At 41.3% G+C, this 15,081-nt stretch overlaps 2 protein-coding genes across 3 annotated transcripts in view; one reads left to right on the forward strand and one right to left on the reverse strand.

Moving 5' to 3' along the window:
- Positions 1-4,674, reverse strand: part of sorl1 (sortilin-related receptor, L(DLR class) A repeats containing) — an 81,846-nt gene extending 77,172 nt beyond the window's left edge. Inside the window, exon 1 of the mRNA XM_084559416.1 lies at positions 4,348-4,674. Coding sequence (XP_084415542.1) covers positions 4,348-4,668 — 321 coding nt within the window. The 5' untranslated portion in view covers positions 4,669-4,674. The remainder of the gene's footprint in view (positions 1-4,347) is intronic.
- Positions 4,675-11,661: 6,987 nt separating this feature from the next.
- Positions 11,662-14,089, forward strand: tex12 (testis expressed 12). 2 transcript variants are annotated; one of them, XM_084558330.1, is made up of 5 exons: positions 11,662-11,794; positions 12,513-12,628; positions 12,906-13,017; positions 13,373-13,424; positions 13,814-14,089. In XM_084558330.1, exons 2-5 carry the CDS (start codon positions 12,527-12,529, stop codon positions 13,956-13,958), a joined length of 411 nt encoding a protein of 136 aa, XP_084414456.1. In that variant the 5' UTR covers positions 11,662-11,794; positions 12,513-12,526; the 3' UTR covers positions 13,959-14,089. The 2 variants fall into 2 exon arrangements, with proteins under 2 accessions (XP_084414456.1, XP_084414457.1); XM_084558331.1 differs by lacking the exon at positions 11,662-11,794 and having other exon boundaries at positions 12,107-12,628.
- Positions 14,090-15,081: the final 992 nt, after the last annotated feature.

Here is a 15,081-nt window from a genome sequence, read left to right on the forward strand (position 1 = left end):
GCAAACAACACAGATTATGGTGGGAAGCAATTTGAACATTAAGTTCTCAAAACTTGATGTTAGGAGCAGGATTTGACTTTGACACGGGTAAGAGCATCTCCAAAACTACAGCTGAGGAACGTGGGTTGTTCCTGGTTTGCAGTGGCCAGTAGCTATCAAATGTGGTGCGAGGAAAGACCACACACGGTCAGAACACACAGAGGATCACAGTTTGCTTTTCATGCGTCTCTGTGGCTGCAGGTTGCTCATCGTGTCCACGCTGACCCCTGTCCACTGGTGAAAGCTCGTACAACGGACACATCTGAATTTTACCGCAGAGACGTGGGAGGAGGTGGGACACACCATGGGAAGAAGGCAAGCCGGCGCAGGGTTGTGCCGGGAGAATTTGGGTCCTGCCATTCATGTGCATGTTACTCTGAGACGTGGCACCTACCTTAAGTAATGCTGCAGACCATGTACCCCCTTTCATGGAAGAGGCATTGGCCTCTATGATCAGAATAAAGCTCCCACAAGGGTTCAGGGCCGGTTTCAGGAACACAACAACAAGAAACCACGGCCCATCTTTGCAGATCTTATGGAGGTGGGGTCCGTTTTTCTTCGACAGGTCAAGGCCCCGAGGAGGACCAATAACGAAGGTGTTTATTCGCACACAGAGGGCGAAACTCTGATCGGATCTCAAGCACTGAGTGGGGACGCATGTATAGACGCATTTAAAGCCATGTGTGAGCACAGGTACTTAAAGCTGGCCACTTGCGACTGGATTACCCAGCACCCAGATGTAGATGCACAGTGTGGATTCGCACTGTTTATTTACACTCTTGATGATGAAGAGGGGCGACTGTAACATGAGGAGAGCAGAACACAGCGCTGACACCGTCTCAGAACAACAACAGCTGGTGAGAGAACAGCAGCTTTAACACTGTGTGACTTGTCGCTGGGATGTTTCTCTCCTGCACCTCGAAGCCAGCCTTATATTTCTAAGCGGCAATCATAAAGATAATGAAATGAAAATGAAAGATACTGACTTGATAAACAACTGTTATCAGCACGCTAATGTTACGTGCTACAAACTTAATATAACAATTAAAAAACATTTTGTCTGCAATACTCATTTATGACTGAGACTAGGACCTCGTAACAGGAGCAGGCGATCGAAACATCCACTGGTTGCTCTGGTGACCGGCTACACTCTTTTGCAACTCATCCTGTGAAGCCTTAACTATCAGCGGAAGAGACACTTGAACTTTGCACATATTCAACCACAGAGCAGATAGCTGTCGGTGAAGCTACCTGGGATGGAGTTTGGTGGACAAAAGCACAACTTCCAACGGCTCTACCCTTACTTCTAAATCACTGTTTCAGTCTGGCTTGTGATGGCGATGTCAAGCAAGATTAGGTCAGTGGATTCATGATGAACTACGCAGACTCTGCCTCACTCAAACCAAGCCATCACCTTTTGTGACAACGCCTGTTCAAGCTACTTAACCAGTCCAGCCGTACCTCTGCAAGCCAACAGGCAAAAAAAAAAAAAAAAGCAGAGGGACAAACACTCAGCGAGCTAGGCATTTAATAACAACCTCCTCCGTTATACTGCCTTTCACAAGTGACGAAACCTGATCCAGATCTGACTCCCTGGAGGCTATTTGTCCTTTGCGGCTGTGTTTAGACCGCCGGGTGTCACCAGACAGGGAAGCGTTGGTCAGCGTGAGACAGCAGGCTGACGACGGATGATGGAGAGACGCTTCCCTCGGATCACTTCTCCTCATTCTGGGTTTTTCCACAGTCAGTGTTTTACTTTTTCTTTCTGTACTTTCTGACCTGCCCTCTCGGTTATTTGTCACCAAAGTAAACACTCAGTCTTCGGCCCAGTCGTTTAATCTTGTTTCTCTTTGAGACTTTCACTTCCCCTCAAAGCCTGCCGACGAGCTTAATTTCTTTATCGTTATCTTACATGAATTTAAATATTGTACGTATATGTGGCTTGTTAATCAGTTCACTATCATACACCGATCATGCATAACATTATGACCTAGTATTGTGTAGGTCTCCCTTGTGAATTCAAAACAGTTGTGACTCATCAGAAAACGGGCATGGGCCTTCTGAGGGTGTCCTGCGGTGTCTGTCGACAGAATGTTGTTAGTGGGGGCCTTTGGGTCCTATGGGTTGAGGGGAGGGGCCTCTATGGATCAGGCTTGTTCCAGTGCATCCCACAGACACTTGATCAGTTTGGGATCTAGTGAATTTGGAGGCCAGGTCAACACCTTGTGCTGTTTTTCATGTTTTTTGTTCCTAAACCATTTTTGTGTGTGTGTCTGTGTCAGGCTGCATCCTGCTGGGGATGGCTGCTGCCATCAAGGAGTGTCATTGCTATGGGGTGGGGGTGCCTGGTCTGGTCTAGGTGGGTGGTACATGTCTAAGTAACATCCACACTAATGCCAGGTCCAAAGGTTTCCCAGCAGAACATTGCATTGTCACAAGGTGGTCACTGTTATTTACTTCGCCCGTCAGTGGTTTTAATCTTGTGGCTGATCGATGAACCATACAGTGAGCCCACAGATTTTCATATTTGCCCATTTTTAGAGTCAACGCTAGTAGTTGTCTACCTCTCAGCTAACTGTGTCAGCCCAAGCTCTAGCCCCGAAGGAACAGCTCTAAGCTGTGAGGGATGGTTTCATTTCCTCTTTACAATTTCAGCTCATTTGTGTTCATGGTGTAACCAACTAACAGGTTCCCCAGTCGTTTGAGGCTCTAACTCTCTCTTTATTCTCCGCTTGCAAGTGAAAAGTCTCTCCCAGGCAATCCCGTTTCACTGAGACTGTTGCAGTTTGTTCGCACACGGTCCATTATTCTCTTTCCGTCCTGCTGCTGTCTGGATGTGCTAAGGAGCTGTGTGACACCAGGAGGCAAGGGGAACGCAGAAACAGCGCAAGACGTCAAAAAAAATGGATGGAATCTCACTGTAACGCATAAACAACGCCATAACAGCACTAAAGATTGCACCACCACCAATACTTATACACCGGTGTTGCAAAGCAGCATCGAAATCTTGACTGCTCCTTCGAGAGAGAGAGCTGCATGGCACCGAGCGCTGGACGCGGTGGATGAGGATAACACCATGGATCGAGATGAGTGGAATTACATTCAACCAACTGCAGCGGTTTAATTTGTGCAAATTAAGCGTTTTTTTTTTTTTTAGCACAGAGTCCGGCCAAACAAATGCAACAGCTGCTGGACTTCTGCAGGGGCACAAACCGCGAGGATTTGTTGACACATTTAGCAAGATTGAGGTCTGTGACCTGGAGTGACCAGAAACAGGCCGCGTTCCACACCAAAGCCCATTCAAAATGTGACTATTTAATCAGGTTTTTTTTTTTTTTAATGACAAATACTGTTTTTTTTATGTAACATTTCAAAAACCACACATAACTAAGACTGATTTGACATCTACACACTGTCCCTGAATCCACATTAACTCCAGTTTGATCTGCTATACTTGCTAATGCTGCTAAAGATTCAGATATTGCCTTTTGCCATTTTCTCTCAGGTGCGCACAGCATTTGTGGAGGAGCACAGCACGATTATGTGACCACGTCTGAAGAAAGTTTGCTTGTTGTGCTTCAGTGTGTATTCAGAAACCAGTTTCCTGGTGTGGGGAACTGGTTTCGACATCCTCTTGCAACTGCAGGTAAAGGAAATCATTTGCCTCTCACCTAGCATTAGCCCCACTCTTCTCTCTGCTTCCACCAAAAACAAACAAATATTCTTCACGAAATCACCGTTTTGTGATTTCCTCGTAACATCTACGTGCCTGTGCACTCGGTGGCACAGAAACAACTGTGTTTCACGTATCTTAAAGGTCTTCTGGTAACTTCGGCATACATTTTATCAGCGCAGCAGCAAAATGAATTTCTGTGCGTGTAATTTCTCCATCTGCTTCAGGACGTGCACCACGGCCAGGCTGCCATTAACCGTGTGCTGGGGGGGGGGGGGGGTTGAGTTGACATTCATTTGAATACACGCTCAGAGAAGTGGGACGTTATATTCACAGCTCTGCGTGGAAGAAAAACAAAAAAACAAAAAAAAAACACCAGGTGAACCGAGGCTCTCGCAGGAGCTTTCTGTTCCGTTTACGGGGGTATGTAAGCTTAGAGCTGCCCCAGCTTTTTACCCCCATTCAACAGTGAACACAACAGCGGCTACTTAGACACAAGGTGCAAGGAATGATGTGACTTACAAAACAACAGAGGGGCTTGCGTAATTTCTTTAAGACACCTTTCGCCTGCTAAGGTCAGTCTGAGGTGATGCACGGCTTTGACATTAAAGTGAGCACGGGTGCGCTTCATTTACCTGGCCGTACACCTTCGGCATGGTCGATTCACCCGCGCTCCGGCGCCTTCGATGCAGCGGATGGGCGCCGGAGTCCGAGCCGCCTTCGGCTGCGCTACCAGCGGCCAGAGGCAGCGCTGGAGCCGCGGCGCCTCCTCCATCTCCGTCTTGTAAATCCTCATTCGCTTCTATCGTGAAAAAGCCTCTGTTTTGCGGCAGCATGTAGCGCTGCTCCGGGTGGGAACGTAGCGTCGACGAGCACACTCCTGCAGCCCCGAGGACCAATAAATAAAGCGTACAGCGAAGAGAGGACAGCATCTTGCCCGCTTGCGATATCGCCATGTTTGTGTATGTTTGGCTTCTGGATTAGGTAAACCCGAAGAGCTCCGTCTACTGGCAGTGATGCCCCTGATGCTGCATTCACTAGCCACCGGAATTACCGGAAGAACAACACTTCTCGGTTCAAAATATGCTTCTGCTGGCTCACTGTCACACACAAAGGCAGTTAAAATGCCCCCCAGCAGCTACGCCGTTTCCTTTTCCCCCCTACTTTATTTTTATTTATTTAAATATATCCTTTCCACCGAGCACATTGTGAATGTACAGACATATTTAACAGCCCCTTCTGTGCTGATTTGTTTGGTCCTTGCAACCCTTTTCAAAGCAGCACGGAACAGGTACACATGCAGATAATAAAACCAAAAATACACTAAATAAAGCTTGTAAAATGAAATTGTAACGTAATTTAATGCTAAAATAAATATATAATTTCAGGGAGTAATCATACATCTCCCAATATTTGTTCAGTTATATTCTGACAACTTTATTTAGTTTCAGTTGTAATCTGGCTGTAATTTTTTCAACATTTTTCACCCTTTCTCTCCACTGTGCTATCCTTGTGAGGCAGGCGGTTTGAGCCAGACAGTTTTCCTTGCTATTAAAAGCAGGATTTTTAACAAATACCTTAAATTCCTACACTAATCCACCACAACATTAAAACCAGTGATAGGTGAAGTAAATGGCATTGATCATCTTGTTGCAATGCAATGTTCTGCGGGGAAACCTTTGATCATGGCATTAGTGTGGATGTTACTTAGACATGTACCACCCACCTAGACCGTACCAAGCACCCCCACCCCATAGCAATGACACTCCTTGATGGCAGCAGCCATCCCCAGCAGGATGCAGCCTGACACAGACACACACAAAAATGGTTTAAGAACAACTCAAAAAACATGAAAAATAGCACAAGGTGTTGACCTGGCCTCCAAATTCATATCAGGTTGTCTGTCACATCCCAATTCCAGCACACTCAGACTTTTGATAGAACCTGATACAATCATCTCTGTCCCTTGGAACCTCAACCCATAGGACCCAAAGGCCCCCACTGACAACATTGTGTTGTCACAGGACACCCTCAGAAGGTCCATGTCCATTCTCTGATGAGTCACAACTGTTTTGGAGGCACAACGGAGACCAACACAATGTGAGGAAGGTGGTAATAATGTTATGCCCGATTGGTGTATCTATCTGCTCATGAGGAAATATACGCAGTATTAGAATCTAACTCAAAATCAAGGTCAGATGTAAGGAACCAAAGCAAAGAAACGAGGTAAAACAGGTAAACGAAGCCACATAGCGACATACTGTGTACATCTGTGTATGCAAAGTGCATCATCAAGCCTAACAATATCATTCATTCATTCATTCATTTTCTGTAACCGCTTGTCCTCTGGAGGGTTGCGGGGGGGCCACAGGTCACCAGTCTATCGCAGGGCCTAATAATATCAATTAAAATAAATGAACAAGACATTCAAAGAACATTAACACTAAAACATATCAAAATCCCCTCATTTAAATAGATGGCAGAAATATCTTTAAAGGCTGCAAACCAAAAGGTTATGAGAAATATAGCACTGCCTCTATGTCCACTCATATCCCTTTTTACCCAACACTCGTGGGTTTACGTCACAATTTGTTGACAGAAGTCATACAGGGAAGTATTCATCGAGCTATTCACACGCACATTTTTTTTGATAGATTTTGCTTAAATAAGCATCATCGAATAAGTTAAATATTTAACTTGAGCTTGAGCATGCCAAGGTATCCGAGAGGTTTCCGTTATCAGGTTATCAAAATATCAAGTTGTAATATAATAAAGACTGACGAAAAAAGTGCTCCTTGTGCTTCAGTACCATGCTTAGTAAGGCTGATTATGAAAGGGATAATGCTACGGGTCTGAAGTCATTCGATGTTTCAGCACAGGTAATCTTCTGCAGCTTAATAAATTTTTACCAGGATGACTTTTCATAAACTTTGTGCTAGACAGGATGGGTGCAAGTCTCTTAGGTTATGCTGCTGACTATGGAATTTAAAATGTCATGGCATTTAAAACCTCAGAGCTGTATTAACAGTATTTATTGCATTGCCGACATCCGGTTTATTTCCACATATACAGTACATCCACCTGCCAGTCTTAAGATCTTTAACATTTACATGCACACAAAGCTTATGCTGCCCCTATAATTTAGTCTCACATTGCCCCTGTTACGCATGAAGATATGCAGGGACGCCCATGTTGATTAAAGGTCCCATGCTGTAGTTCTTTGTAACTTGCTCGTGCAAGTCTCACAGGTCACCAGAATGTGCCTTTCAAGTTTCAACTCAAAACACCACACATCTTGTTCATTCTGCTGCACATGTTTAGCCATGGTTTCAGACAAATGGACTGTTTAGGTGTCTGTAGCTTTAAATGGAAATGAGGCCTGCTGTCTCCAAGCCTTCTTGGAATATGGCTGTGCCTTTCCTCAGAGCTCCACAGAGGAAGTATTTTGCCTGAAAGGGGAACTTTAAGGAGTAAGACCGTGACACCAGTTTGACTCTACCCCATGACTGTTGTTGCAGTTCTCTTGCCCTTATTTTCACCCAATTTCCCTGTAATGAAGACTGTATAATTTGTCTGCAAAATGCCCACAAAACAAATTGTGCTTCATGCTAGCTATCTTAGCTTAGCATAATGCCAATGACTCCACTGTGTACCGTCGTCACTGTGACAGAGGACTGAGAAGGCACCGCTCCTGGCCAAAAAAGAGACCAGAATGTAATCGCATCTTAACCCATAACATCTTCCTCACACCTTGAGTTTTGTACAAATTAAAGAAATAATACTGGGGCCTTGGAGGTGCAGGCCAGTGGATGATATTAGCTCTGGATAGAGCCATGCTTGCTGTTTCCCACTGCTTTTTCATGCTCGGGGTTTAAGCAATAAGTCCTGGAAGTTTCTAAATTCTGATATTACCAACAGGAAGTGGTCACATATTAATTTATTTTCAAATAAATCATTTGACAAATCAGAGAAATAATACAATACGTCCATATCTCAAAAAATATTGTAAAACCATATGGAGGTATCTTGTATTGCATATGCACACTGCACTCTTGCATTGTCGTTGGCATGGCAATGTTTGACTTGAAGGTTTATGTGTTATTTACATTTAATTTGGTGTCATCTTTTTCCTCTCCAGAGCTCAATCTGTGATCAGCAGATCTTCATCGTAACAGTGAATAAATCTGTGCCTTCTTTTCCTCTTAATCTTTATCATACGCCACAAGTACAGTTCAACTCTGCTGCAAATTGTCAATGTAGCTCTCCAACATCATTAACCAGATACATTTGTCTGCAGTGTCTTTGCTCAGAGGTCGATTCATTCCACTTTATTGCCATTGATTGTTTTCTGCAGGGGTTGCTCTAAGGCTTTTATTCTTTCATGCAAAACCTTTGAATTATTTTGATATTGACTGGGTTTTACTTGCGCCGGGGGGAAAAAGCTATGTGCTTTCATCAACAGCATAGGCTGAATGTGAGCCATGGGCAAAGATTTCTTTATGGTTTAAATGGTAAATGTATGAAAGGCTTACACTTAAATTTGTTATGCTTCCTATTTATGCTGGCCACGAGGCTGGTGTGGACTTTAAAAATTATCAATTTGGTTGATTCGAATGAATCAGGTTGACAAGAATCTTTGCCTCATCATCAACCTGTCACCTCAATGTAATCTAATTTATTTGATTATTGAATGCAGTACAATCTCTTTGGTACAGTATAGATTATTTAAACTGTGTGGCTGTTGTTTTTGTTTGTTATTCTGTATTGATCCCACATGGGGAAATTATTTTCTGCATTTAACCCACCCATTAGTTCTCTATACACTTGGAGCAGGCTTTTGACATTGATTTTTTTCCACTCCTGATCATGCTCTGGGAACAGCTTTCTCAAAGTGTTTTAGATCAATTTAGCTATGATTTGACAACAAGAAAAATCTTTTTTGCTCAGAACAATCTGATGTCCGCACTTTCACTGGTTGTACTGATGCCACGCTTTCCACTATCACAGTGCTACTTAGTCAGCAATGTCCTGCAGGAAACTTGAGGCTCAGCCATATTTATTTCAAGTGAACCACAGCTGAACTTTGATTTCCTTGAACACGTGTCATCTGAACACAGCTTCGGTGGTTTCAACTCAAACAAATCTGACCTTTAATGCGAAGAGTGTAAATAATCAGTGACAACTCATCTATTATAGTTTTACATGTCAGAATATTGTGTGTAAAGACTTTTGAATCCCACTGTGTGCATTTTTCAATGTTATTCATAATTGGATACAAAAGATATTATAAGCTGGTTGCTAATATTCAATGAAGTGGTTCTATTCACTTTTATAGTAGCCTACAGCGTCAGCGTGTCACTTCACTTTGACAAGTCCAGTCAAACAACATTTCTAATTTTAGCTTGTGACTTAAACGACACTTCCTGCAGCTCTGGAAGGCATGCAGATTTATCCCGCAGATAAGCACAGTTAAAATTCACAGCATTATAAGTTACAGCATTCCATTTAGGAAGGCGTGGGACACTTGATGGACCTGAGCCATGTTTAGTTTCCTCTGTGCTTTTCCTTCAGTGACAAGGGTCGCTCTGATGATAGACCAGACCAAGCAATGACACTCCTTGATGGCAGCAGCCATCCCCAGTAGGATGCAGCCTGACACAGACACATACACACAGAAATTGTTTAGGAACAACTCAAAAAACATGAAAAACAGCATAAGGTGTTGACCTGGACTCCAAATTCGACAAGTGTCTACCCTCAGGACGGAGGTACAGGAGTGTAAAATGCAGGACCTCAAGACTGATGAAGTCCTTCTTCCCCACTGTCTTCACAGACTACTTCATGCCATATAATGCACTGTTCACTTTTCAGCTTCTGTCTGTTCATTTTTCAGGACATTGTTTACATTCCAATTTGCACATCAATATTTGCAGTAGTTATCTTATATTTTTGTATTATACGTATCTTTTTATATTCTATTCTATATATTCTAAAAACTCTGTATGATTTTTTAATTTTTTTTTGTTATATTTGGGCATTTGGGTGGACGGCAAAAGAACAATTTCATTGTACAGGGAAACATGTTTCTACACTGTGCACATGACAATAAACTCTTTGAATCTTGAATCTGTGGGATGCACTGGAACAAGTCTGATCCACAGAGGCCTCTCCCCTCAACCCATAGGACCCAAAGACCCCCCCACTAACAACATCCTGTTGCCAGACACCACAGGACACCCTCAGAAGACCCATGCCCATTCTCTGATGAGCTACAACTGTTTTGGAGGCACAAAGGAGACCTACACAATATTAGGAAGGTGGTCATAATGTTATGTCTGATCAGTGTTTTCAGATCAACAGTTCACAGCTCCTAATGAGAGCAAGTGGCCAGTTTCTTTTATTTTTTTTATTTTTTTATTAGTTCCCACACACCAATGTGTGATGTAACAGCTGCAAACACAAACTGCTTAACCAGCTGTCAGTTCAAGTAACAGTTTGAATGTTTGTGTAAGACTGAACGGCATTGCAAGGTGTCAGATTAAGTTGCTCTACTTAAGGAGAACTGGAAACTGAGCGAACATGAAAAAAAAAGATTACATGAGTATTAATGAGACACAAGATCACATGCGTTGTAGAATATAATGGTGACAGTCAAACATTTGCAGACATTTGTATGCATTCAAGGGATTTTTAGAACAGAGCAACACAGGTTTCCTTGTTAAAAGTTAAGTGGTGGAATTACTTGCCTGAATGAGACATTCAGTTGCGTTGAAGTGGTGTTGGTACATGGCATACTGTCCTTTTAAACCAAGGTAGTACTCCACATTATGGCAAGAATTGCTCAATTAAGGGACAAAAACCAACAACCCATCATTACTTTAAGCCTAGTCAGTCTTCACTGCCCCACTCAGGCGAGGTGTACAGGCTAAGGGGCGAAACACCTGTGAACCTGAGATCCCTGCTGACGATGCGGAAGTGTTTCCAACAGTGTGGATGCTCCAAAGAATTACCATATCAGAAGATCTGCATTACCATAGCTTAGTTCCTGCAGTGGCAGCTTGTGGCAAAGCATCTTTGATGTTTACTTCACCCTAGAGTTAAAGTAGGAGACAGCTTGAATCAGGCCAACTCCTGGGGGAAACCAAGAAGCACGAGGAATGGACATTAAACCAGAAAGAAAGCTGGACTTTGGACCAATGAGTTGTGATGTTGGTGGTGGGATTTCACTGCTGATACTGTTGGAGACGTAGAATAGAATATTGAGAATTGCCACGACGTAGCCAATCACAGTCTGTACAGTGTATATTTGTCCCATTTAGATCACATATTTGAAACAGGGATAATCCACTTTGCAGCTCCAGGACACCAGCATTGATCTGCAGCTAAACCACCTTAGCAGCTTCATCCGATATCCACTTTACTCACAGTGTAGTTCTAATCTTCCTCCGTATAATCCCATTCATTTAATCCAGCCAGGGTTTATGAAGCAATCTGAAGCCACCACGCATGTCCATGACTACCAGTTTAAAGCTAGTCTAATAAAAAAGAGATTTTTCCTTTAACTTGGAATAAAAAAATAAAAAAATCTCAATACACACCAGGGAATAAATCTGTATCTTTTATAGGATTCTTGGACCATATATATATATATATATATATATATATATATAGGCTACGTGGGAATTACAGTGGCTCATGTCTAATCAAAAGCAGTGCTCAATTATGGCAGCACTTTTTACTGCATTGTCAGATGGAGAGAAAAAAGCAAGAAAAAATACACTTCATTAAAAAAATATATCCATTAGAGATATGTAGGTCTTCTTCGACAATGTTGTTCAAATAACTTTTATAAATTAACACACTGATAAAATAACACAAATCCTCTTCCTTGAATTTCCCAGGAGCCCTGAATGCATCCTTTGCCGGTCACGCGCATTTGCGTTATTTTAACGTTACGTTACAGCTGTTGGCTGACTGTGTTCACGCTTGTTAACGATGGAATAACGGACGCTTAACTGTCATGTCGGCGTCCGTTAATTGAATATAACAAATATTAACTCTTACAGAAACACACTATTCTTTGTAAGTAGAGTTTAGCTATAATTTATTTAGAAAGTCCTAGCTAGTAGGTTTTATTTCTTAGCATCTCGCTTACCTGCTAGCATTTCATTTCCATTCTTTTAGCTTTATGGTAGCTTGTTAGCTCAGTCACATTAGCTTATGATAATTAGTATTTAAATATGAGCTGACTAGTTGGTAGTAAAGTTGGTTTGCCTTTTTTTTATTTATTTTTTTTTTTTTTTCCTCAGCAGCTACACATTAACTAACCAAACAAAAATATTGTTGTTATCATGTGTTTTGATAAGGAAGGAAGTAAGGAAGTGCTGATTATACCTCTTAAATAGTGTGAGTGAGACGCCACCAAGGCGCTGACATTATCAAATATAGGCCATTGGCCTGTGTAGCTAACAAGTAACATGATCAACTATTGTTGGAAGAAGCTGTGCAAAACAACAGCAGTGTGTATGTTCTTACTGTCAGTGAATTCTTTGTGCATTTTAACCCCAATGGTTTGCAAGCATATTTAGTTTACCTATGATATTGTGATAAATCTGTAGTATCATAATTGAATTTAAAATTAATCTAAAAGAGAAGCCTTTTCCAAATTTTATTTTATGTCATGCGAGCCTATTTTTAATACTAACTACAGCACACTGTGACAGCCTGCCATAGCGTCAAGAGACGGATAAATTACTAAAAATTTGCATGCTTTGAATAACTTAAATTTTCACTTTTGCAGTATCCTTACACTACATGGAAGGCGCAACACCGATGGCAGGAAAACCGATGCCGCTGGCTTTACACAAGAGGGCAGTGAACAGCAACAAAGAACCGAAACAGACAACCTCCCAGGAGGTAAGAAGAGCTGCCAGCAGCTTCCCATTTCCTGGGGATACGACAGCATTTACAAATAAAAATATCCTGCGGGGTCGACGACAGTTCAGAAACACATTGTTCTCAGACACTTCGAAGAAAGTGCGGTTAAAGGGCAGGTGATGGTGCAAATGTGTGAAGACAGGAAACCCAGACGTGGTCAAAGGCGGTTAATAGTCCGATTGATTCACATTTAGAATGGTTGATAGATCAGTTAATAAACTGTGTTTTAGTGCAGTCAACCGTTTCGTCATTACAGCAGATGGAATGCACTCTTCCGTATCAGGACAAGTCTCCACCAAGGAAGAAAAAATCTCCCTCTGACCCATCTCCTTTGGAGTCAGCTGATTCATTTGAGGCTACAGCCACAGGTATGCCAGTCACATAAGTTGTGTTATAAAGATGTAAATTGAAATTCAGCTCATAAGTGATCAAAACAAATGACAGCAGCAGTGAACTGCTTGGTTTTACAGTTTAAGCAACATGCTGGAAGTTAGAAAATAGTAACCTAACTACTGAAGGCTTCCAGTGTAAGGTGTCAAACAAACAGGATATGTTTCAGTTTTGTTCACCCTGTAGACACATTATGTCAAGAGAATAGTATAGTAACTCCCATCAAGTTGTATGTATGGTATGTTGGTTACAGGCTTCTAAATTACTGCCCGGATTACATAGTGAAAGTGAAATTTACAGCATCCCTTCTGTTGATTTCATTTCTTCTTACAGGTACAAGTAGAGAGATCAGCCTGCTGGTCTCAAAATTTGCAAAGGTTTTAAGGTAACTAAACAAATCAATACTGATTCTTTCCAATGTTTTTTTTTTTTTTTTTCTTCTGGTTATTCATTTAACTTAAATATTTTGTAAAATGTGCTCAAAGAACGTATGATATCAGCATTCAACATGATACCAGCTGACAATCATGTATTTATATTTTCTTTCGGAAAAAAAGAATAATATCATAACTCCTGGATCAATATTGGCTGGATGTAATTTAGTACAGATACTAAAGATCCGAGAAGATACCATGTCTTTCAGGTTCGACCACATCCTTTAGCAGAAAGCTTTTCATGCTGCCGGCCGCAACGTCTGCAGCATGCTTGCTTGTCAAGTGTCATGTCGTCTCAGAATTACACTGCTACACCGTCACTATGTGTGGTTTGTTGCAGTGAGAGAGCTGTGGCTGACACCTCCCAGATGAAGGAGCTGGATGGCATTTTGACAGAAGCTAGAAACCTGGAATCCTATCTGAGGGAGAAGAAAAGCCACCTGAGACAAACATTGGCTCTAATTTCTGATAAACTGCTGGGTTAGGTTTCTTGTTTATTTTATTTTGTGACAGTTTTTATTTGTGTATTGCGCATAATCCTTCTGCAGTTCATATTTAATTCTGAAAATGCGAGAAAGTGTTATACTGTAGACTTTAGAATAAACTAATGTACATTCAGAGCTAATTTTGAGTTTATTTGGTGGAATAGTATACTTTTGATTCTTTATTCTGTTTTTTTTTTTGTTTTGTTTTGTTTGTTTTTTTTTTTTTTTGGAACTTTTTATTTAGACATTTGAATCATTTTGCAGAACAGTTCCTGACAGATATATAAAAGTAATAAACAATTGACAGGTATTTTAGGTTACAGTAAAAACATACAAAGATAAATAAAATAAAATAGTTACAATATTAATAATAGTAACTACAACCATAGCCACAGGCATAGGAGTAAATATCTGCAAATATTAGCTAAGCTAAAAAAATTTTTAAAGAGGAATTTAGATAGGTATCCCTTCCAAACATTACTCTATCACATCATCCCATTCATCAAACCCCCAGGTACCTTGAAATACAAGTCCATCTTTGCACAAAAGTGTCCATAGTCAGCTGCAAACTTGCCGTCATTCGCTCCATCATGTATACATTTCTCAATCTCTGGACCCATTGACCTATTGTGGGTGGTTTTACATCCCTCCAGTTCACTGTAATCATTTTCTTTGCTACTAATAATAGAATCCTCAGTATATATCGTTGATCTGCATTATATAGGTCTTTGGGTATGACTCCCAGCAAAAATAACATTGGTTCCGGAGTGACATCTACTTCTAAAATAATATCAATTTCCTTTTTAACATTATCCCAAAATCCTTGTATTACCGGACAATCCCAGAAAATGTGTGTGGTGTCCCCAATATTTCCACATTGTTTTGTTTTTTTTAAAAAGCTAAATATAATGGACTTTATGGCACAATCAATAAAATACTAAAATGAACAAATGTTCCAAAAGAATACTTACACACCGCCACAAAAATATTGAAGTACAAAAGAAACGAAACCATAATTATCCAAACCCACGACTAAAGTAAAAAGAATACTCACTCAGCCTCAATTATTCACTAATATGTTTTTGTTGTTTGGCCTGGCCCAGTGAATAAAATGCTGTTGTAA

Source organism: Chelon labrosus (genome assembly GCF_963514085.1).
Source record: "Chelon labrosus genome assembly, chromosome: 13".
NCBI classification, from domain to species: domain Eukaryota; kingdom Metazoa; phylum Chordata; class Actinopteri; order Mugiliformes; family Mugilidae; genus Chelon; species Chelon labrosus.